This window comes from Hermetia illucens, chromosome 5, assembly GCF_905115235.1.
Source record: "Hermetia illucens chromosome 5, iHerIll2.2.curated.20191125, whole genome shotgun sequence".
Classification (NCBI taxonomy): Eukaryota; Metazoa; Arthropoda; class Insecta; order Diptera; family Stratiomyidae; genus Hermetia; species Hermetia illucens.
The window spans coordinates 83,589,429-83,615,531 of NC_051853.1; the positions used below are offsets into that span (position 1 = coordinate 83,589,429).

The 26,103-nt window shown below is 38.5% G+C and overlaps 1 protein-coding gene across 1 annotated transcript in view; it reads right to left on the reverse strand.

Annotated features, from left to right (window-relative positions):
* LOC119658524 (centrosomal protein of 162 kDa) overlaps positions 1–26,103 on the reverse strand; it is a 352,018-nt gene that overhangs the window by 19,367 nt on the left and 306,548 nt on the right. Inside the window, exons 7-8 of the mRNA XM_038066002.1 lie at positions 21,033–21,155; positions 20,852–20,968 (exon numbers count right to left, since the gene is read on the reverse strand). Coding sequence (XP_037921930.1) covers positions 21,033–21,155 — 123 coding nt within the window. The 3' untranslated portion in view covers positions 20,852–20,968. The remainder of the gene's footprint in view (positions 1–20,851; positions 20,969–21,032; positions 21,156–26,103) is intronic.

The following is a 26,103-nucleotide window of genomic DNA, read 5'->3' on the forward strand; positions in this document are numbered from 1 at the left end:
CGATTTCTGTGCTCAAACGTTTGTATCGGTAAAATCGCATTCTACCAGGAATTGTCACAATGTTTTCTTTTGCCCATGAGTACGCTATAAAACCAATAAACTTAGCGAGATTAGAGTTTTATTGTCATCGTGGTAACCGGAATTGTAAATACTAAGGAAATATTATATAATTAGATTTTTTAGTAGATTCCTAAATTACATTAATATCGCTATCATAAATCCATCTTATTGTACTTTAGCTTTTAGGAGTCAAATGGGCAAAGACCGCAGTTGTACGGCTAAAATAAGAAAGCTCATTCTCATTGTAAAGAGAATCCTTCAATGAGCAAAATAGCGGCAGAACTTCAGTGTTCTAAGAAGATCAGGCACGGATCTATATAAGGACTTTTTGGGCTGCAACCCAAGGCCCTCAGTCCCTACTAAAAACAGTAGACAATATAGTGAATTAAAAGCAGATATTGGAAAAATCTCATTATAGGCAATTAAATCGATGATTCCCCCGATCTGTTCGACAGGCTGTAGAAGAATTCCACGTATATTGTTTTGGTTGTACTTTCTGGCAGCTATTACCGGGATTCCCTTCTTGTTTCTTTTCGGTGTATTTTCTGGAAAAACGCAGAGGCAGTCATTCGCATTCGTACAGGGTTCATGGAACAATTTGCCTTACCAGGCCACAAATTCTGTTTTTTTTTCGTATTTCTGTATTTATCATGAAAGTGAAAACAGACTAATTAAGAAAGTGATTTTTTTTTAGTTTATTGTGTTTTGTGAAGTAATTGTTAGACCTCAAAAATTATAAAAACACGATCTCCCTCTTATTTTATCTATAATTGAAAGAAATCATCATCAAAGAAGATTTTCTGCTTTTTGTAAGTATCAAGAAAAAATTATTATCAATCAAATGCCAAACCTAATTAAAAGTAATTATAAGGGGGGAAATGTGAATTCCTGTACTAATTACAAAATATCAAAGTGTTATGAGGGGAACCATATTACATCGGTTATCTCTCTTGCTCTGTTTATTTTCAGAATAATATCAGTCAGTTCCTGGAAAGGTTTTGGTTATTTCAACTAGTGAAGGTAATGTTTTTTGTTTGGCATGCAAACTTGTTTCTAAACCCTGATCCAATAGATAATCGGATTGAATGGACTGATTGGAAACACATACGAACTTGCTTAGAAAATCAACAAAATTCTAATGAACATAAGAATTCAACGTTAATGTGGTTAACACGAAAAGAAAATAACTCTGGTTTAGACAAGTAGCTTCAAGAGCAACAAATGAAATAAACATAATATTATGATAACCTCTTAAGAAGAGTCATTGCAGTGGTAACATTGTTGAGTATAATGGGCTTAGCATTCAGAAGTTCCGAGAAAGTAATTAATTCTCCACATAATTTATGGCAGTTCTAGAGCTATTGGCAGAATTCGACCCATTCATTTGCATTGCACAAAGTGAACTGCGACCAAAACGAATAATATCGTACTTGTCAATATATATATGTGGAAATAATTGAGATTATGGCAAAGAGATAATTGAGCAAATTATAACTCAAATAAATAACGACGACACAAAGTAGCGGCATCGAAAAGTACTAATCAAGACCTTTCATTTGATACCCAACATGACTATATTTCTGAGAAAAACATTATGCTCACCCTAAACAAACAAACTGCCTATTTCCGAATACTGTACACATATATGCACGTATATAAATTGATCGTACCCAAATTTCCGATTTACTTCTTATATTTATTTGAATTAGACATTACCCGCAAAGTTCATTAGCAGACATGTGTGTCTGGTTGACAAATAAGTAAAAAACTAAAACAAAATAATTCTCTGCGACCCCATCCCTAAGAACTCATTTCGTTGTGGTATTGACGAATTGATATGTGATGATGACATCATGCAGGTTGTAGAGTGCACGAAATTCACAAAAAATTGTAAAGTTTCACCTCCTATAACTTTGTTAATAATAGTTGGATTTTCTTCACACAACTTGACCAAATTGTGCATTATGTTCTTCGTTACATGCGTGCAAAATTTTGTACTTCTGGGATGAACATAAGGAGGAGTGCCGGGTAAATTTCTAAAAAATGGAAATATACCATTATTAACTTTATTTATGCAGATATCGGAACCGGATATATTTTGAGGCCTAGATTTCGTAGAGATGTATCACTGTGATTTTTTTCAGATTTTTCGGTTGGATAGGTTCTGAGAACGAGACCTGTTACACTATGTTTCACCCAATATCCAATATCGAACAGTTTCGAAAAGTACTAATTGAGACCTTTCATTGGACACACATGGCTATATTCTGTGGGAAAAAAATTTGCACCCTCCATTCACATGTATGGGGAGCCCCCCTTAAACGTAACACAAGATGGCGCCACTTACTGCATCTAAAGGGAACACCAGATTACATACTCTCACCAATTTTCGTGACAATCGGTCCAGCCGTTTCCGAATAAATCGAGTGTGATAGACAGACAGACGGACAGACAGACACCGTCTCGATTCTAATAAGGTTTTGTTTCACACAAAGCCTAAAGCGATCACAAACTGCGAACCAAGTTGGTGACCAAGTTTGCGGTTCGTTTGCCACAGACGCAGCAACCGACCGGCAACTTCATTTCGTTGCGAGATCTCGACGAGTGCACCTCATCGCGCCATAATGGTCATTACGATGCGAGATGTCGAACAGTGCACATCGTTTCGTCGTGAGCTTCGCTATGTTGCGCGCTCTCTTTTAGTGTGGCGTTGAATTACATATGTGCGTAGTCCTTCGGGGTTTTAGGGAGTGGCAATGATTGAGAACAACCAGGTTTTAACCAAAACGATGATCTTTATGTTCAGTTTGAAAGCCATTAATCGACTAGTTAGTTTCAATTGCAACGAAAAAGTAACAAATCTAATGTGAGCTGAGTTTAATATTATGTAGGCAGGTCAATATTATGTAAATCTTACCAAAAACGATCCTTGTTTGTTGTTCTTTAGTTCCGATAAGCCATGCATTCTTAATGGAATTCGGCATTAGTTTATTGGAATTGATATGTTACATTATTTGCGCATTCCAACATCTTATTTACTAAATCTCTATTGAGTGTTTGTGTTGGTATGTATAGTCCGATGTAACACTTTGACGTCGTGAGCATGTAAATGCCAATATTGTAAATAAACTTAATATTATATACTCGTATTTCCTATTTGGAAGTTAATTTGACTTTTCAATATCTTGCGTTAGGCAACATTTTTGCAAATTACCGCACTTAATGCATTTTCTAGTTTAAGTGTAAATATGCCTCCGGTTTTTAATGTTTCCTGTAAAACAAAACCTTACTTCTAATTGCCAACATACCTCGGGCTATCATTAGCAATTGTTGTGGCACCATTGTTTTTGATTGATGAAGTGCAGATATAAATATATCTGTGTCATCTTGCACCAAGATGCTAGTTAGAATTTGGTTTACTAACTTCTTATTTTTATGTGTTCATAATTTAATTTAATACAATGTAAAGAAAGACAAAGGAATTAACGGCCTATGATCCACTTGCTAATTATCCTTTCTTAAATGATGTTTGTTCGATTCCATGTTGCATCTTAATTAACTTCTTAATTTGAAAGAATGAACCAACTTGGTAACGAGGTTTCGGTTTGTTCGCCACACAGGCAGCAATTGGTCCTGCAACTTCATTTCCTTGCGAGATCTCGAGGAGTGCACATTCGCGCATCGTGAAAGTAATTTTGTTTACATTGTCGTGAACTGGAAATGGGTGGTTGAATTGGATTGCGTGGGAAAAGTGTATGTATAGAGATTTAAGAGTAAATTGGACGTATTTGTAGTGGATTTTATAAATTGTGCAATTAATAAAATAAACATGAGTGTGAATTTGAAAAGGGCTTTGTTATATGTCATAATAGACGAATTATGTAATGATGACATACAAGAACCAACCCAAATAAAGAGAAGAAGGGTTTGGTCGAAAAGTTGGTTTATGGTTGGTATATGGATATATGGTTAAATAGGCCTGAATTATCACATTCGAACTTGTTGAAGGAGTTGGAAATTAGTACACCGAGTGACTTCAAGAACTTTTTAAGAATGGACAGTGAAACATATAATGAGTTATTGCGAAATCTCCTAACGAACGTCTGTCCGCAACTCTTCGATTTTTAGCTAGTGGACAGACTTTTGAAGATTTGAAATTCCTTACTGCAATTCCACCACAATCTTTAGGAGTGTTGATAATGGAGACGTGTTCGGCAATAATTAAAGTATTAAAGACATATATTAAGGTAAGTCCTCTTCTAATTTACAAAATTTAACACCTTCATTAGCTGTGCTAAGTTGGAAAAGTAAATTCTTCATTTCTTTATTTACAGCTGCCGGCAACCGAAGACGAATGGAAAGCCGTTGCCACCGAATTTGGCGATAGGTGGAACTTTCTAAATTGTATTGGCGCTCTGGACGGGAAACATGTGCAAATAAAAAAAACCTAATTGGTCAGGGTCGTATTATTTCAACTACAAAAAAGACTTTTAGCATAGTATTACTAGCGTTAGTTAGCGCGAAATATGAATTTTTAATTTTAAGAGGAAGTGTTGGTGTTGAACACGTAAATAATGGTGATATTCAATTGGGTGCTAGAAAAAAATAGTCAGCAGCTTTCTGAACTTCAACCAACTGCATCGAGAAATGCAACTTCTATAGCAAAAGAAACAAGAATAAAATACACAAGGTATTAGCAATTAGGATTTTTCATCTTATAAGTATGTATTTATATGTAACTACATGATTAAATATAACAGGAAGGAAGGAAGATTATTCACCGCTATGCTCACTTGAAGTTGCTAAGGCTTAAACAATTCGATATGGCGACGTCACCATCTATTAAAGGGCCATTTTTTAATCATTACCAAGGGCGAAATATATATTAAAATATGTTTCACCTTTGAACATGTATTAAGAATTTTCCTTTCATTTTTAAACTAGGCTTATTTTTTATTGCCTATCATAATCCTCATATTTGGGATAAGCCAGCTCACCCCGCCGGAAAATACTTAACCCATAAATATTACTAATGATCCTGCACAAGGCAAATGCTTGCAAAACAATAAAACAATGGAAGCTTTCGTACAGCTGCCTATTCCTCAATTGAAGCACTCCTTCCTGAAATGCAAGCGATAATTCTCAAAGGCGCCGTGCATATTTAGAAAAGGTTGCTAGAAAAAGATATCCCTCCATTCCCAACATTTATTATACTTCAATTTTTATTGGCCATCGTTATTTTCATTGTCGGCATTTCCCACCTCACTCAACCAACAATCTTTTACAAAACATCACATAAATTAAACATGATAAAGAGATAAACCTGAAAATGGATATAAGTTAACCCGAACGGAAATGTTGCACGCGCAAACACACCTGTGTCAGCACCACATCCAAAAGCGACGTCTGCAACTATTGGGGTCATCGGTGCAATCGATGAAATCGCATGATTGCACATTAGGCAAAATCATATTAATTTCTTTTATATTTCAAAAAATTGTAGTTAGTTGTAATTAGAATGCCAAACAGGCATGAAGTAATAAATTGTTTTTTTTTTTAATATAACTACCCGATATTTCTATTAACTGGCGCCCGAGCAGGGACCGCTTCGCACGTGTGATTTTTTTGATAAGTCTTATCCTTAGAATCTCTAGTAACTTCGTTACATTATCGCAAAGTTTCCGCGAATTTTTAAAACGATACGCGATAACCAAGTAATCGTTTTCGTGTAAACGCGAATGAAAAGTTTTCGGAGTGGAAAAGATAAAACCGGAATTAACCAAAATTTCGAAGCACGCGTGTTTTTCCTGATTTAGCCCCAAGTAGCCTTTGAATAACCAAAGGAGGCAAAAAGGACAATCGCTGATTAAGGATCCGAAGCAGTTCACCATAAAATTCGAACAAAACAAAATTTCATCCGATATGAAAGCAAGAGCGTTCTTAATGTAAGTAATTACAAATTATTATTGTAAAATTACGCCAAATTGATTTCTCTAAAAAAGCTAACCAGATTCAATTAGAATAAATTCAAAGTTTTAAAGGTTCAATTAAGAATTGTATGTTTTGTTTTACCTTATATTCATTTATTAAAGCTATTGCATTATTGTCACTAAATTGTCTTTTATATACAAAAATATTTAATTTATTTTAATTCAAAAGAAAAATACTCGAAAAGCGAATCGTTTGAATTGACATAATCAAAAGTGAAATAATTAAAAGTGATTGAATTCAGGAAGTGAATAGTGAATATCTGCAATCTTTTTGAATTTATCGGGAAAGGTGATCTTTTAGTTATTCAAAAATGTCGAATCCTCATAATTTGATTCAACCACCGCGATTAAATCTCGATGGCCTTGCTGATGCTTTGCCCACTTTAGAACCACCGGTTAATGGCAATCATAATGAGTCTAATAATGCTCCGAACTACGAACTGCTCCAAACTATTTCCCGAGTAGTTGAGGAAACTCTCCGTACTCAAGGGAGACAAATGTTTAGTGCATTATTGAATCCCGCATCTGACATTGGAGATGAAGTAGACGTACCAGTTAATATCAGTAATAATGAGAATCTGTCCGAAATGGATAGAATTCCTGACGTCGTTAAGAGCTTGAGGACATTTTCTGGGGAACCAGGTGAATTCAGCTCATGGCGAAAGAGCGTTGATAGAATCCTTCATATTTATGACCATCTAAGAGGCATGCCGAAATATTACGGTATACTATCCGTTATAAGAAACAAAATTGTAGGTAACGCAGATATAGCATTAGAATCGTACAATACCCCTCTGAATTGGACTAAAATCTCCAAATGTTTAAATCTGCATTACGCGGATAAAAGAGATCTTGGTACCTTAGAGTACCAGATGACAACCTTAGTCCAAGGTGCGAATACCGTTTCCCAATTCTATCAAGAAGTGTATAATCACCTATCTCTTATACTTAACAAATTAGGGTCGATTGAAATGAGTCAGGACGGGATGAATATCATGACTCAATCGTACCGCGAAAAAGCACTTGATACGTTTATCAGAGGACTAAAAGGTGATTTGCCACGGTTGCTTAGCATTCGCGAACCGGCAGACCTACCGCAGGCCTTACATTTGTGTTTCAAACTTCAAAACATGGATTATCGTGCCCAATACGCGAATAATTCCAGCACCAATCCACGGAAGGTTCTCCATAATACTCCACCTCTTGTTCCACCACGTAGAATGATGTCTATTCCTTCTAGACAGGCACCAATACCAGCCCCTAGGCGCGATTTTCATCCACAATTGGTCCATAATCCTCAAGTGCCACAGAGACCACGATTCTACTCACAAGGTTACCAACAACCCCAACATGAGGCTCCCCAAAATAAGTTACCTCCTCCTCGACCACCACGAGGACCAGTACCTATGGATGTTGACCAATCCATCAGGTCTCACGCCATAAATTATGCCAATAGACCCCAAAACCAACGTTGGCTACCAAAACGTCCCCAACAAGCCTCCCAGAGGCATCACCCTCCACCTAAGATACAAAGAGTGTACTACACAGAACCTGATGAAACCAATGATGTTACAGAGGAACAATACGAACAAGACATGAACCAAGAGGACCTTAATTATGACCAGACCCTAACTGACTATGTGGACACTAGTGACGAACCAAGTATCGACCAATCCGAACAGCTGGACGATATCTATTTTTTAGATTAACACGCTCTTCACTCCCATATTTCGAGCATGTAGTACGAAGTGGAGAGCGTCTCAGATTTCTTGTGGACACAGGGTCTAACAAAAATTATATACAGCCTAGACACATCCGAAACCATATACCAAACAACAGAGCTTTCTACGCTAACTCCATAGGAGGTAGCATCGAAATTACGCATCATGCATTTGTAAACTTATTTGGCCCTGATGCAACGAAAATTCAATTTTTTATCCTTCCAAGTTTGATTTCATTCGATGGTATAATTGGTAACGACACCCTTAAACAAATGAAAGCTATCATTCACACAGACGAAAACTATATGACACTTCACCCTAACTTACACATTCCTTTGAAACAGCATATCTCAGAGACTGTTAACAGCATTAACATCAGAACAACACATCTAAGCCAGGAGCAATCGAGTAGGTTAAAGTTAATCCTTAAGAATTGCTCGAAACTACTCACAGAACCCGACGAAAAGTTAACGTATACTAGCACAGTAAAGGGAGAGATACGTACGAAGACCGACGACCCTGTATACTCCAGGTCATATCCCTACCCAATGGCCTTGAAAGGAGAAGTTGAGAAAGAAGTAAACAAGCTTCTCAAAGATGGAATAATAAGACCCTCCAAATCCGCTTATAATTCACCAGTTTGGATCGTTCCTAAAAAGAAAGACGCATCCGGTGAGAAAAAGTATCGAATGGTAATAGATTATCGCAAGTTCAACACGGTTACTATCCCAGAGAGATACCCCATTCCCGAAATAAGTGAAATTTTAGCGAATTTGGGCAAAAACAAATTTTTCTCTATAATCGACCTGAAGAGTGGATTCCACCAAATCCCACTCAAGGAGCGCGACATACCAAAAACGGCTTTTTCCATTAACAACGGTAAATTCGAGTTTACCCGTCTTCCGTTTGGGTTGAAGAATGCTCCGTCCATTTTTCAGAGAACCCTCGATGATATTCTCCGAGAGCACATAGGGGTGTGCTGTTACGTTTACATTGATGATATTATCATCTTTGGAAGAAACGAGGAAGAACACTTTAGTAATCTTGAAAAAGTGTTGAAAACCTTAGAAGCCTTCAACATGAAAATCTAGTCGGATAAATGCGAATTTATGAAAACGGACATAGAATTCTTAGGATTCGTAGTAAGTAAGGATGGTATCAAAACTAACCCTCAAAAGGTCCAGGCAATTGCGAATATGGCAGTACCTAAAACATTGAAAGATCTTCGATCATTTTTAGGAATGTCAGGATATTATCGACGTTTTATTCAGGATTATGCAAAAATTGCAAAACCCCTAACGTCTCTTTTAAGAGGGGTAGACGGACGAGTGTCCAAAAATCAATCCAAAAACAAAATCATTCACCTCGACTCGAAAGCCTTAAATGCTTTTAATAATCTAAAAAATTGTCTTGTGTCTAAAGAAGTAGTACTGACTCATCCGAATTTTGAAAAGGAATTTCATTTAACAACAGACGCTTCTGACTACGCCATTGGTGCAGTACTCTCTCAGGATAAAAAACCCATCGTCTTCCTTTCCAGAACATTAACAAACACCGAAGAAAACTATGCTACCAATGAGAAAGAGATGCTTGCCATTATATGGGCACTGACCTCATTGCGAAGCTACCTTTATGGTTCTCGAAAGATTAAAATATACACTGACCATCAACCACTTTCCTATGCTCTTAGCAATAAGAACGCTAACAGTAAGATGAAAAGATGGAAAGCCATTCTAGAGGAATACAACTACGAGCTAGAGTACAAGCCGGGTAGAGCTAACGTTGTCGCAGACTCGCTTTCGCGGCCTCCTAAATCAACCCTAATCAATTCCCTTACCCCTACAGAACATAGTGATGAGAGCTCGTCACACAACCTCATCCCTACTGTCGAGTCACCCATTAATGCATTCAGGAATCAAATTATTTTAAAATTCGGCAATGAAGACAGCTACCAGCTACAAAACCCTTTTCCAAATTATTCGAGACACATATTTATCAAGGCGCAATATTCAAATAATGAATTAATAAGTATCTTCAAGCGTTACCTCAATCCTAACACCATAAATGGTCTTCTAACTGCCGAAGAGAATATGGGCCGCATCCAAGAAATTTACCCTGAACATTTCAGTAGCTACCGAATACGCTATACGCAGAAATTTGTCGCGGACGTCTCTAACGAGGCCGAGCAAGAAGAGAGAATACTACAGGTACATAAACGAGCGCACCGCAATGCCGAGGAAAATCGGTTACAGCTATTAGAGCATTTCTATTTTCCGAGAATGTCGGCAAAAATAAAAAGCATAGTAAAACGATGTTGTACTTGCAAAGTAAATAAATACGACCGACACCCTAATAAACCCTTACTAAACGCTACTCCTATCCCCGCATACGCAGGTCATACAATTCATATCGATCTCTTTAGCACTGAGGGACATAGAGTTCTAACTGCCGTCGATAAATTTTCTAAATTTGCCCAGGCTAAAATAATTGCTTCAAAATCCATCGAGGATATTAAACAACCCCTTACAGACTTACTTTTCTTTTACTGTGTGCCAGAAATCGTTGTCATCGACAATGAAGGAGCGCTTAGGTCCGCCTCCATAACCTCCTTATTAGAAGATGACCTTAAAATCCGAATCTATAAGACTCCCCCTTATAAAAGTGAGATAAATGGCCAAGTTGAACGCTGGCACAGTACGCTTACTGAGATTATACGATGCCTAAAGGAAGAAGGACCACCTAGATCCTTCGAAAATCTCTTGCAGCGTGCTGTTTACGAATACAACCTTACTATTCACTCCACTACGGGAAAAAAACCAGTTGAGCTACATTTCGGCCGAACTCCAAGAATAGACCCAGACGAATTAGAACGAATTCGGCTATCAAATATTGAGAAATTAAGACAGAAACAACAGACGGACATAAAAAACCACAATAAGATGAGACAGCCCACTAAGCAATACGAAACTGGAGAAACTATCTACGTAAAACAAAACAAAAGAAAAGGATCAAAATTGACAGCACGATACAAACAAGAAATTGTTAAAGAAAACAATAATACAACCGTTTTAACTGAATCTGGAAAAATCATACATAAAAGCCACATACGTAACTAGTCTTCCCTTTTCAGGATCTTACCCTACTTGGTAAACGCCAAAATTGAGATTTTGGACTTCTCGAACTCCCAAATCGTCTTGTTTCACACAGGAAGAGCAAAAATACAAGACGGAAATTTTAAATTGATCCACACTATCAACATCGATCAATACGAGCGCTTCGTAACAGATATTGAACCTGTTCTTAATCTCCCAGAAGTCAGACACTATTCTTTCTCATCTCATTTATCTTACGAGCTCAAACAAATTCAGGAATTTATTCGAAATTTAAAACCACGAAAAATTAAAAGGTCACTTGATTTTATCAGCAGTACTTGGAAATGGATTGCAGGTAATCCAGATCACGAGGACTTTGTCACTATAAAAGCAAAAATTAACAATATGTTAGAAAATAATAATAGACAGGTTCTAATCAATCAAATGTACACTGAAAGAATCAATAATATTACACAAATTGCAAACGAAATTCAGAAATTATTTAAGGAAAGCAACAAAACAAATTATGATATGATATTAGATGTTAAATTCAGATTGTCAATAATTAAAGAAGAATTGAAAAATATAAACCTAGCAATTCATTGGGCAAAATTAGGCGTCGTTAACTCAATTATTTTATCGAAAATAGAAATGAAATTAGCTACTGACATTTTAGATAAAGAATTTGTACCGTACTCCACAATAGAAGAAGCTTTAGATTTCGCGGAAGTAAAAATAATAACAAATTTGTCATGTTTACTGTACATTATAAATATTCCTTTGACGACTAAGCCTATCTATGAAACATTATTAATTAAAGCTGTAAAGAAAAAACATATTATCAATTTCATCGAATTTAGTAAAATTTTGAAAAATGATGAACAAATATTTGGCGTAATTGAAAACTGTAAAAATGTAAATTCTTTAACCATTTGTAAATCGGATGAAATTTTGGATATCTCAAACACCTCTTGCATACCAAACCTGATGAAAAGCCTTACAGCCACATGCAAGACAACCAACAATGCGCACATACCAACCATTGAAGAGATTGCATCCGGTACCATTTTGCTGAACCAATTTACTGGTACAATCGAAGCTGAGCAGATAGCCCATAAACTAAACGGTACCTATTTAGTTAAAATCCATAACACGAGCTTAACGGTAAATGGAAGGACCTTTGTCAATCGCGATATAACAACGATGAATGTGCTACCTGCCATATTACAACCATCTCCAGAAGTTAACACTTACCAGGAAGTACTCTCACTACAAATGATGAAAAATCTCCATATAAACAACACCAGCGAGATTCAACTTGTGCGTACCGAAACTAGCATCCATCGAATAACAACATACTCAACACTTACCATAATTGGCGTTTTTATCGCTTTCATCATTTCCTTCCAGTTATGCTTAAAATTCAAAACTAAGAATATCGTTTCAGAAATAAAGGTTAAGCAATCGACGGAACTACCATCACCGGTTCCGACATCATCGTCATCTTCGAAATCCGATCCAGAACCGCCAACATCAATTCCAACATCAGATCCACGATCAGCAACTACCAAGGTCAGGTTCAACGACATACGATTCTTTTAGCGATTGGGGACTATCGCATTTAAAGCCGGGCGAGTTAACCCGAACGGAAATGCTGCACGCGCAAACACACCTGTGTCAGCACCACATCCAAAAGCGTCGTCTGCAACTATTGGGGTCATCGGTGCAATCGATGAAATCGCATGATTGCACATTAGGCAAAATCATATTAATTTCTTTTATATTTCAAAAAATTGTAGTTAGTTGTAATTAGAATGCCAAACAGGCATGAAGTAATAAATTGTTTTTTTTTTAATATAACTACCCGATATTCCTATTAACTTATATGGTACCTATGAACATTCACTAATTGCCTTCCTCTCCTTTTTTACAGACATTTGAATTTTTGTCTCCAACCTAATTACCATGATTGCCATTGTCGATCTTACTTTCCATTTTGCAGGCAAACTAATTAAGTTATCCGACGATCCGTTGCAAGGGAAATAATTGCTAAACAGCAAAAAATGAGAAAACTATGGTAAATAATGTGCTTATTTACAAAAGCAAAATGAGGAAATGTATGTGCCACGTTTGAACATTGCATTTAATGCTTTGTTTTTCTTGTCATATCCATTTAGATTTCTCCTGAAAAATTTATAAATGGTTCCAAACAATTAAATTATATCTATAGAAGAAGCTATTCCGCTTATAGAAGGTCATTTTACCTATAGATTAAGTACAAATATAAACATATCAAAATGTATATCTGCGTCATCTTTCACCAATAGGTTAATTATAATTTGATGGATCAACTTCTTATTTTTCAGTGCGCATAATTTAATTTAATTTCATGTTCATAAATACAAAGAAATTAACGGCATATTGAGCGAATTGCTGATTATTGTATCTTAAATGATTTTCCTTTGATTACGTGTTGCATCTTAATTAACTAGTTAATTTCAAGATAAAGCAAAAGACAAGTGTCACTATAATTTCTCATTTTCAGAAAATGCTAGGCAAAGCTACAGGGTACAGGCACATCGCAAACCCATTTTTTTAAAAAAACGAAATTCCTATTTGAACAATACCCAAACGCGGTATTTAACTTTCGTTAATACAGAACATAATTATTAATTACGAGGCATGTGCTGCACGGGAATTCAACCTACACAGCCATGCGTCGCCTACTTGCAATTAAACAACCTAATAAAAGGATTAAGGTAGACCAGAGGGATGATTGTTCTTTCAAGTAAAATTCCTCCATAATTCCTTTCTTTAAGAGTTAATGTAAACATATGCAAATAATTAACGGTGGAAATCAGCCGTACGAAACAACAACTCCCTCTTTTTGATAAGAGAGTACATCCAGTATAAATCGGCTACTGTTGCTCAACTCATAGAATCTAATTCTGGAACAAATAAACAAATAGTCACATACTTCTCCGAAACCGAAAATAAACACTTTGAAATGTCCTTCTAAGCTTTGGATAAATGATAGGGGATCCTAATGGGATGCTAGCAATTCTCACATCTTCATTCAAATATATGTAGTTACGTCGCCGCATACCAATGTAGGCTTCACTACCCTAAACACCTGTTCAAACGAGAATTATGAACCATTCAATTGAACGATAAGAAATAAGTGCATCCGAAGCGTCATAAATCAATAATGAAATGTATGAAGTATCAAATGCACATTTGTTTGAATATTCAAGGATAAGGAACATCATAAGGTACCACATAGCATTTTAAGAAAAGAATATGAGCGAACAAAAAAGAGGAAAACTAAGACATCGTAATTAACTTGTAGCGACCGGGTAATTTAAAGTTTTGCACTTTAATTTTACATTGTGGCAATCTAATCTCCATTTCCAATCCTACCCGTAAAACACCCAAACAACACCCCACACAATATACGACGATGCCACAACAATGGCTTCCTAGATAATGATAGCAATAAGAACTGGAAGAATCATTGAGAATGTAATTAAAAACTAATCGAACGCATCAAATCACATCATCATTCATCATATGATATGAACGTCTCAAGCGTTCGCAGCACATTAAAATCGTTCGGAAGCTTTTCAAATGATCAAGCACACACCGAACCGATTCGTAACCGATTCACATTTAGAGGCCACGCTCACAAAATATCAAAACATTTTGATGTTCCTGCAACCGTTGCCGTAACCTGAGTTTGTATGAAGAATTTCTCCACAGACGTGCAACCGCACTGTAACCGGGAACTTGGTCACCAACTTGGTTTGCCGTTTGTGGGCGCTTTTAGCGACAATGTAATACGAATTAAGCGAACACAAGAAAGAGGATTGCTGTTCGGGCTATCAAAGGAAAAGAAGGATCATGTTGACCTACAAAGGAATATAGAGGCTTCACTCGGCGACCAAGCGACCGTCCGCATAAGTCGGCTAATGGTTACGATAGAGTGTAAAGATCTTGACGAGGTCATCCAGCTGAATCTAAATCACTGCCAAGCCGCCAGGACTTGCTAGCACAGAAAGTTTATGAAGAGGAAATCGATGTTGCTATTATCTGTGAACAATACAAAGGCCTCCATTACGGCGTTTGGGAAACAGTTATAAGTAGAAAGTCTGCGGTGTGGGGTTGCGGTAATCGAGCCTTACAGCAAGCAATGAAGCACCGCGAACACGATTTTGTAAGGGTCAAGATCGATGACCTCTACATTTACAGCCCCAAGTATGACAATACCAGAGTATTGCAACATGCTAGATAGATTGGCGAGAGGCGCCAAGGATCGCAACTCCCCAATAGATCTTTTCTTGAATAAACTTTGTTTTGTTTTAAATTCAATGCCTGCATGGAGGCAAACCGGTCTCTTCTGCTCCAGCTATCTACGCGAACGGTCGGATGATATTATTTTGTTTTATAACTAAATAGATTTTTTATTAAACTCCATTTATTTTTTATAATCGTATTTCTATATCTCCTTAGTAAATAATTATCAAGTAACGACCACTTTATTTATTTTCGATACCAAAAAATGCGAGAGAAATCAGAATTAGAGGTAAATATAGGACAAAGGCTGAAAAAAAGAAGAATACTAGTTCCCAAGCCAAACAAACTTCTGGGTGAAGCTTCATCCTACAGGCTTATATGCCTTCCAAATAATACTAGCAAACTATTCGAACGAGTAATCTATAACAGATTAATTCGAATTGCCGAAAAGGATGGCGGTCTCTCCGAAAATCAGTTCGGTTTTCGAAAGAGGAGGTCTACAACAGATGCACTTGTCCTAATAACTAACGCAGCTAAGACCGCACTAGACGCGGGCAAATGTTGTGCAGTAATTACACTTGATGTGAAGAATGCCTTCAACTCCGCTAGATGGAGCAAAATACTTGAATCCCTAATCAACGTAGGCATGGCGAAGTACCTGGTGCGTATCGTTGCCGACTTCCTAATCGATAGGATTCTGTGCTGCGAATCAGATAAGGTAATGAAACCATACCAAACGACATGCGGAGTTCCACAAGGGTCTGTCCTAGGACCACTCGTGTGGATTATTATGTATAACGGAGTACTAACCCTAGACCTTCCTACTGGAGTGGCCTCCATTGGTTTCCCGGACGATATTGGTGTGACGGTTGTTGCACGCCTTCTCGAAGAAGTCGAGCTTTATGCAAATGAAGCAGTCTATGAGATTAAATCCTGGTTAGAGAATGCTGGTCTACAGCTCGCAGAGCATAAGACGCAAGTAGTACTTATTACCAAGCAGAGAAGATCCATCCATCCATGAAGAAGTAGGTTTCGACCTAACTTAATTCTTGAGCGGGCACGGAGGCTATCGAGCATATGTGCATCGATTTGGGCGTGATGATTCGTCATGTTGCCCAAAGTGCCCAAATATTGCAGGGGACGCAGAACACGTCTTTTTTCATTGGCCCAGATTCAAAGCCCAAAGGGCTAGATTAGAAGCTACAACCGGGGAGCATTTTACACCCGAAAAAATAATGGAACTTATGAACCGAAGTCGAAAAAGTGGTTGCAGCCATCGGAAAGAAGCTTAGCCAGGAAGAAGTCGCGAGAGAAACACGAATATTGACATGAGCGCAGAATAAATTCTGATCCAGCCCCGCGACGTAATACCAAATGGGAGTCCCGCGGGGAGAGTGGATGGAGAAGGAGGTGGCTTTAGTGCTTAAGAGTCCCACATAAACGTGTGGCAGGAGCCTGCGGTAGCTTTTCAAGCTTTCCACCTTCCAATGGCAAAAAAAGACAGACAGACAGACCGACAAACAGACACCGACACGATTTTGTTTGTTTCACACAAAACCTTAAAAATAAAAGAAATGATTCTCGAAAATCGTCATACCAGCCTAAGAGAGATTACCAATGAACTTTGAGTTACAAATGGAACCGCTCACTGGATTGTGGTGGAAATTTTATGTATGAGAATGGTCGTATCCCGGCTCGTCCTAAAAGAGCTGAATTTCATGCAAGAACAACTTCGGAAAACAGCTGTGAAAGACATGATTTCTGAAGCGAATAATGACCCGACCTTCATGAAACGCATTGATGAAAAGACCTAGGTCTACGAGATTTAGATGAAATCGCGAGTCGAACAAATAGATTGTGTTGAGAGAGTTAAAAGGCATCCCTTTGGTGGTCTACCTGCAGTGCATGGACGAATGGGTGAAACGTCGGCGCACGTGTGTTACTTCAGATGGATGTTATTTTGAAGGAGATAAAATAAGTTTGCCTGAATATTGAGTCGTTTTTGTTTTATTTATAAATTTTACGTAGCTTTTGATCACAGGATATAATTAGAAACGATACAAAAAAAAACAAGAGTCATGCTTTCCTTGTAATCGGTAAAATCACATTGTAGCAGGAATTGTCACACGGGAAAAACCCTAGTTGTACGCCGGGAATAAGTAAACTCCTTATGAGAAAGTATTGTAAAAAGAATTCTGCAATGAACAAACTAGGGGCAGGGCTTCAATGTTGTAGGAAGATGGTTTATAATGCAACTCAAATGTATTCTAAGACGGGAAATATCGAAAATTCGAAAAGAAAAGAAAAACTACACTTAAGGATGACATACTTTTTTGTCTGCAGGGAATAGCCACTCCTTTTGTAACAAGTTCATATATTCTATTAGCAGTATTTCCTAAACCGGGCAATAATAAATATTATTGCGAGGACTATAGGAAATCGTCCGCAAAAAGTTGGATATGGACGCTCTCCTCCAAATAAAGCATACATTTCCAGAATTTGGGAAAGAGCACTTAGAGAAACGCGTGTCTTTCTGGAAAAGAGTGCTCTGGAGTGATGAATCGAAGATTAACATATTTCGACCCAATGTTGCTATGTTTGCCACCCAGTAAAGAAGGAGTTAGATCCCAGGTATACAATTAAAACAATCAAGCAAGCATGGAAGCATAGGTAATGACACGTGGCGTGGCATTGGTCCTATTGTACGGACGGGTGTGTGGATCATATTAAATATAATAACATTCTAGAAAATGTGATTTAACCCTAGGCGTTCGAATTCACGCCGATATATGCAAGTTATCACCCTTTCGTTTACCAATTACCTTTACACTTCCCAGTAAAGGTATTCCACAACTTACATCTTCGCGATCGTTAGCTCGTTGTTCCACATATTGAACATGGGATGTCAAAATAGCATTTGCTCAGATTGCATTGATTGTAAATATTTGCAAGTCGATGATTCTTCAATGTTCTAGTTTTTTAAAGGTATATAAAGAGGTGGACGTAGACTCCAAGAAAGTTTTTGTAACTCCACAACTTAACACGAAAATAAAGGCTAATCAAACAAATACAGTGTTATTTTTTTCCCTCATATCCGAGAGGAAAACTGCAACTTGTATGCATGCAATCGAAAGAGTCCAAAAACTGGTTTGAACTTTTCACAAATATTGAAGAATTTGGAAAAACATTACCCTCTAGGTGGCCAGTTTGCCGAGTCGTTGTTCGGCCATTATTAAGAATAAGGGCTATCCGACAAAATACTAATAGGAGTCAAGCAACGAGTATTATTTATTGAATATTGAAAATAGAATATTTTCCACGATTTTTTAAATGTTTTTTAAAAGTTGTAATTTGCTCTCAATTAGAATAAATATTGTCAGTCGAGTTTTGATCCTTATATATTTCAGACATAAAGTGCGTTGAGTATTGATTCTCATCACAGCAAGGGTGAAATGAAGTTCATAGTGAAAGTACAGTCTTGTCTTCCCAGTCAAATTTGGAAAATTGAACAAGTGATTACTATTTCCATGGTCCTGAATTCGCGTCCAATAACTTAACAATTATTGTATTGTATATCGATAAAGCAAATTATTAAGAACAATTTCGATGTGGAAGAAGATTCTTTAAACTTGGAATTTCATTGAGAGCTTCTAGAACACGAAACTCACAAGATGGTGCTGTTGGGACAGCAAATTATTGTAGGAATCCACTATCAACATTATAGTGATTTGAGGCCGACTTCCCTCCATTGATGCGTCACACCACTCACTTCATCATCAAAGATTGGCGCGAGCGGACTTGTTGTACAATGAATACTTCAGTTTAATTTCCTTGTTATTCTTGAAAAATGATTAAAGTTTTTATATGTGTGGATTCCTTCTTTCAGTTCAATCGGTCAAATCAACCTCCACCACACATTCCACATTATACAGCTGAAGACAACGAATGAGAGGCTGGAGCAGCAATTGCATCAGCAAATGAAAACAATTGAATGGATGCGGAAATTCATGCGAATAATACAGCCTTCTTTCTGAATAATTGACCGCCGGATTCATCAGATACATTTACATCAACAGATGTAAATGCAGCAGCACGAAAAGCTATAGCTATACTCAAGAGCTCAACAGAGCAGGTAAATCGTGGGGAACTTCCGCCTATCATACTCAAAACAGCCAACCAAAAACCAAAATTTTAGAAACTTTCCCCAAAAAAACTCTGCTTAAACGCAATAATCCCACTTCAACCAAAATTTTGACTACAACAAAAGTCTAATACGAGTTAACAAAAAATAATCATTGAAGGGAATAAACACCCTTTCTTCACACTTCACAAACACACTGCAAAATCGAGTTATTTATGGACGCATTCGTGCCGTTGAAACGAAACAAGCGGCTGGTATATCTCAAAAATAAACTTTTAAGGAAGCAAAAGCGGCTCCTGTAGTACCTATGTTAACCCTCATACAAAGTACGGAATTTGGAATGCGAAGATGACAAACTCAAAATGAAAGTTCATAACGACTTTGGAATTACCAGTGCCGCAAAGCTTTAAAGTAAATGATTTAACTATGATACTATAAGATAGGACATACGGCATAAGATTGCTGAAAGACCCAAGAAAGATCTAGATCTTCCGAACCGCAGGAAGGAGAAAATAAAAGGAAATTGATAAAAAAAAGCGAAACTTAGTCGTCAACAAACTAGGAAGAGTCAGTTTGAAGGGGCAAGAACTGGCTCTCACAGTGGACTGTCCCAGTATCTTCATTTCTCAACTTGCGCGGAATTTAAACAACCTAACAATTGATTGTGCTTTAAAGGACTAACTGTAGGACACGAGCTTGAACGAAGACTTTTGATTGCTTCAACTCGCGCTGGAATTGGACTGGTTCCATTTTGATCGATTAAACAACCTAAGTACTCTACCTCCTTCACTCCAAACACACAGTTCGACAGATTTAGTCTTGCAGTGTAATCTGTAAGGCAAACAAATATATTTTTTTTATTTTAAATTTCGAGATTTAAAATTAGCTTATACACGAGTGTCCGGATAGCTGAGTGGTTAGAGCGCAAGGCTGTCGTAGCGGAAGGTCGCGGTTCAAATCTCACTGGTGGCAGTGGAATTTGTATCGTGATTTGACGTCGGATACCAGTCGACTCAGCTGTGAATGAGTACCTGAGTCAAATCAGGGTAATAATCTCGGGCGAGCGCAATGCTGACCACATTGCCTCCTAGTGTACCGTTACGGTCTTGAATGAAGTGCTCTAACACACTTCAAGGCCCTGATCCAACATGGATTGTTGCGCCAAAGATTATTATTATTATTATTATACACGAACGAGTGAATAGAAAAAATTATACTAAAAACGAACACTGATCCATGTAACTACCGCTGGTCTTATTTCATGCGGTTGCCATTGGAATATGGCATAATAGGAAGATTGTACGATTGGAGACCATGTGTTAATTGACGAGTACTGATTCCAGATTTATGTAGAACATTTAATATTGTCTTTTTCACCATTGGAAGAGTTAAAGTATAGGAAAAGTAATTTTCTGATGGAAAAGGAAATATGGTTGTGTTGCAGGACCTTACACCTAGTAACAAAACTTCTTCAAAATCTCAGCAATAACCTAAATAATAAATATCTTTGGTTTTCGATTCCATTTCAAAAATATAGTCAATTCTTTAAAATACCTGTATGGCGTATTGTTTTGTTTACTTTACGATTCATAATATAAAACGGATATTGGAAGCTTCCCAACACGGAAGCGTTTATCATTATTATCGTTATTCAATCATAGGACTTGGTAGCTGTAGTAGTAAACACGTCTACGTTCTCTTACTAGGTATATCCATAATTTAATGCTAATAATACTTATTGATCATTGTCTGGTAAGATCTCTTCCAGGGCTCCATTCAGTCGTCCTTTGCTTAGAGCTTCGACGAGCATATGAAGCCGCTGTTCACGCTCCGAATGTCGTCGTTCTAGCGATGAAACCTATGAAAGATGTTTTATTGCACAATAACTCTTATAACAATGTCGGAATCAGGACTTTACAAAAATATGAATTTATGCAGTCCGTATGACCAGAATGAGTGCTGTTTGCTCGTGAATAATATACTCAGCGTGATTGGTTAGTATGTCTGCGATTAAATTGCAAAAGCTCATGGTTTTCGATCTTTAGGAAGTGCTTTATCACAAAGTTTTGTCCAATGAAAAACGTGTGCCAATAACAACATTTTCTCTTTTCATATTTACAATTCTTTCTTTGGATTAAAACTTAACAAACAAATTTCATTTTTTTCTCAATAACTAATAAAACTACTTTTTAAGTTTTGCAATTTTTCTTGTTCGTTTTTAATGTGTAGGTCCTATTATTAACGCGTATTATGTATCTTCGGGCCGATTTGACTTTAGTATTTTTCTTATCACTAATCTATAAGGAAAGAAAATGCACCGATATTCAGAATTGAAAAGCGAATCGTGTTCGAAAGGATAGAAAAAAAGCGTAGGTTAGTTGAGATATAATTGTGAATTAATTGAAAGGATACTAGGCAATCAAAACGATGTGTTCAATAGAAATGGCATGCATAGACTCTAATAGTCCGGGGAAAACTTCTTAATTTCTAATGACCTGAGCGATTTTCGATAATTCATTTCATATAATCAGGCCAATTACCAAAGCTTTGTACGATTCTTTTTTTGACGGCCTAAATTCAGTGATGAAATAGTTATTCTTATGAAAACTTTCACTTTCACATAGAAAAATTTACAACTAAAAACCAGAATTTGTTGGCGGGCATCTTTATGCTGAATTCGTGGTACCAGGTGACCCTTAGTTTCAACTAGTCTTGTCTTGGCAAAAAGGACTCTGCCGAGATTGACACCCGTTTCCAAGTAAACTAGAGACTATGGTAGACAAAATACAAAATCAAACCAAGCAAGATGATGTTTTCGGACAAAACATCGTCTCTGGGCAAAACGCCTTCGGACAAAATGCAACCCTATGGTTGTACCAAGATCTAGGTGAAAGGATCGTCTAGGGGATCTATGGCTAGGAGCACACACATAATCAAGAAGTTGGCAATCGGTAATCAAGGCGATGATTTCGATTGTAATGATCTAATTCATGTGAGATCTGTCTCATTTGTGCTTTATGCAGGAGTTTACTTATTGGCGCGTGTTCATATGGCTCAGTCGTTAAAGCGCTAGGCTTTCGTACCGAAGGTCGCCGTTCAAATCTCACTGGTGGAAGTGGGATTTGTATCGTAACTGGATGTCGGATACCAGCTCAGCACTGAGTTGTGAATGAGTACCTGACTTAAAATCAGGGGAACAATCATGGGCGATTGCAAGGTAAACCACATTGCCACATCTTGATATTAGAAAAGCATCTGCGCTTGTATCACACAAATGTCTATTGCTGTGTTAGACATCAAACAGACAAAAGTTTGTCTTAGCTAAATGTCGATTCAATGCAAGATAAATATTTGTTCTGAGTGAAAATAGATCATCCGAAAAACATTCTTGGCATAATAGAAGCGACCTATAAACGTAACGTTGGACGTAATCAGCACCTATCCAGGAATAGCCGTTAAGGCTTCTATGGGGTTAGATATTCTAGTTCCTTTAGCGATTCATTATGACTGATGACAAGTATTGTTTGCTCCACATTGTTAAAAGAAATCAACATCATCACCAAGTATCGATAACGATTATTTCTAAAGCGGCGGTGCGTACGCGTACCATATCTTTTTGTAACTACAACTACGACTTTTATCTATTGAAAACGGATTATGATTGGTTTCTGGAATGTGTCGACAACGGTAGCGAGGGATACCAGAATGCTCACATTCTCCAACTCAAGCAGGAATTCCAACGATATAATTTGGACATTCTAAGGCTTTACGAAGTAAGATAATGGGACTCTGGAGAGTACTATTCTCCCTCTTGAGACAATGTGCTTTTGTACTCTGGAAAGCCTAGTGGTCGCAGACGCGAATCTGGCGCCGGGTTGTTATTGACGATTTTCAACCGATCAGTAGTAGATAAACCGCCTGAGAATATTGATGAGCATTGGGTTGTCATCAAAATGCTCTGCTATACAGATCGTTGACCGTGCCCCGGAAGAGCGTCAGAGGATCTGACTGACAGCGGAATTGTAGAAATGAATCGATTATTATTATTCTGTTAAGGGAAAGTCGCACCGCGTCCTTGAAGAACTATTGTGCCCCTTTTACTGGTTATAGTGTACCTGTTGATCATAGTATCTCAAGCAGGCCAGTAACCGTTAGGAACTTTAGTATGTTCCCCACTTCCAGAAGTTTCAGCTTTGCATCTGGTATTAAGTGTTCTCCCCGATGTATCGACCTACTTTGCACAAGTGCCGGACACTGTCCCAGGACGTGCATAAAGGTTTCGTCCTCCTCCTCACAGAACCTGCAGGCAGTGTCCGTAGATATCCCTAGCTTCCCTAGGTGGTAATTCAGCCGACAATGACCAGTGAGAATTCCCACTATGATTCGGAGGTTCTTTTTGGTGATCGTATCCCCCAATAAGCACCCTGGACTGCTCCATCCCTGGTAGGCCCGCCCAATATAGTTCCCTCAACCGTTTCTCTTCGTTTCTTAGATTCATAGCCATGAAACCGTTTCCGATTCCACAGAAGGGTTCTGGCCCGTGTAAAGGCATCCCTGCTCCCTTCTTGGCTAGTTCATCCGCTGCCTCATTGCCTTCCAGCCCAGCATGACCTGGAATCCAAAGTATCCAGACCTTGTTGGACGAGCCGAGTGTATTCAGTCTCTCAAGGCATTCCCATACCAGTTTAGAGTTCACCTGGTTGGACCTAAGTGCCTTGATCGCTGCTTGGCTATCGGTGAGAATAGCTATGTTCTGCCCCCTGTAGTTCCTTTGCAGATTAAAGGAGGCACATTTGTCTATGGCGCAAATTTCCGCCTGGAATATGCTAGTGTACCTGCCCATTGGCTCAAAGTACATTTTCCTTGGACCAATGACACCGGCACCCGCTCCCTCTGCTGTGAGGGATCCGTCAGTGAACCAAGTAATCAGTTGCTGGTTTAAGCCGTATGTCGCAGCCACGCTCTCCCAGTTTGCCTTGTTACTCCAACGTGTTTCAAACTTTTATCGAAGTGAAACCTCGTTGTCATGTTGTCCCTCGGTATCAGTAATTCGGGATACCGCCTAGAAAGGATATCAATCTTCCTTCGATTTAGGCAGCTCCCCGCCTCACTCATGCTACCGGCTATCCTGAATATTGATCTCCTTGCCTGCATCTGTATGTGCAGATGGAGAGGAGTTAATCCCAGAAGGACCTCCAGGGATGCCGTTGGGCATATCCTCATTGCCCCATTGATACACACGCAAGCCAGCCTTTGGAGCTTAGGTAATTCCCTGGCTTGTGTGCTGAGTTCGGTTCTTTCTGCCCAGATTACCACTCCATAGGTAATCATTGGCCTTACTATTGCAGTATATATCCAAAGTAGTATCTTCGGGCTGCAACCCCATTTTTTTCCTGCTATGGATCTGCAAGTCATCAGAGCCCTCGTGGCTTTCCGACAAGTGTTTCCGACATGTGTCTTCCAGAGTAATTTTTGGTCTAGCGTGATTCCCAAGTATTTGACCTCTGTTTCTCGTTTCATCTCCATATCATGTAATGTTATGGCTTTCAGGTGATCCAGCTTACGCCTCCTAGTGAATGGTACTATGGTGGTTTTGGTTGGGTTGATCCGCAGTCCCACCTTCCTGCACCAGACACTAGTAACCCTTAATCCAGTTTGAATTCTATCACATAGGGTATCTTCATATTTGCCCCTACAGATTAGAACAATGTCGTCCGCGTAGCCCTGAACTTGTATTCCAGTATTAGTTAACACGTCCAGGAGTTCATCCACTACCATACTCCACATCAGCGGCGATAGTACTCCGCCCTGTGGTGTTCATGATAATAGAATTTGTACCTGTTTGTACCTCTATTTGTCTGCTTTCTAGCATTTTGCCCATCCAGAGTGCCAGGGTGTTTCCCACTCCTTTGCGGCTCAGGGCATCCTGTATCTCTGTGTGCGATGTGTTGTCGAATGCTCCTTCGATATCCAAAAACGCGCACAGTGCAATTTCTTTTGTTTCTATGGCGTCCCGTAGTACCTCTGTCAGCTGATACAGAGCAGTTTCAGTTTACCTTCCTGCCCGGTAAGCGTGTTGACAGTGATGTAAGGGATTACGCTTTAGAACGTTAGTTCTAATATAGTTGTCTATGACCTTCTCCACCGTTTTGAGTACGAACGATGTTAGGCAGATTGGTCTGAAAGATTTAGGGTGAAAAGGATCCTTTTTACCCGCCTTCGGAATAAACACCACTTTTGCCCGTCTCCATGCCCTTGGTATGTAACCCAGTGCTATGCTCCCCCTTACCACCCTCAGAAGAGACTCTAAGATAATTCCTAGGCCTCTCTGGATAAGTGCTGAGAAAATGCCATCTGCTCCAGGAGATTTCATTGGTTGAAAGGTTCCCACTGCCCATCTTAGCCTAGCTTCTGAGCATACCTCTTTTACTAGTTTCCAGCTCTCTTTCCTTCCCCTTTTATTCGTTGTTGGGGTGTCAGGCAGATTATTGTCGCCTGCCGCCGAGGGGTAGGACCCCGGGAAATGAGTTCTGAGAAGCAGGTGTACCCTGTCCTCCTCATTCTCGGTGAATGTCCCATCGATAAACACAAGCTATTGACCGCTGCAACTGATGGTGGGTGTGATGCAAAAATCTGATACCATGGAAAATCCAGGAAAGTTCAGCATAGTGTGCGTGACCCAAGGGCATTTGTTATCGCTGGTCAGGAGAGCAAATGATACCACATCACGAAAGGACTTGCAAGTGGTCCGAGCCTTGCGATGGTCCTATGAGACTATGACTCCTCATCCGCGATGATGAGCAATT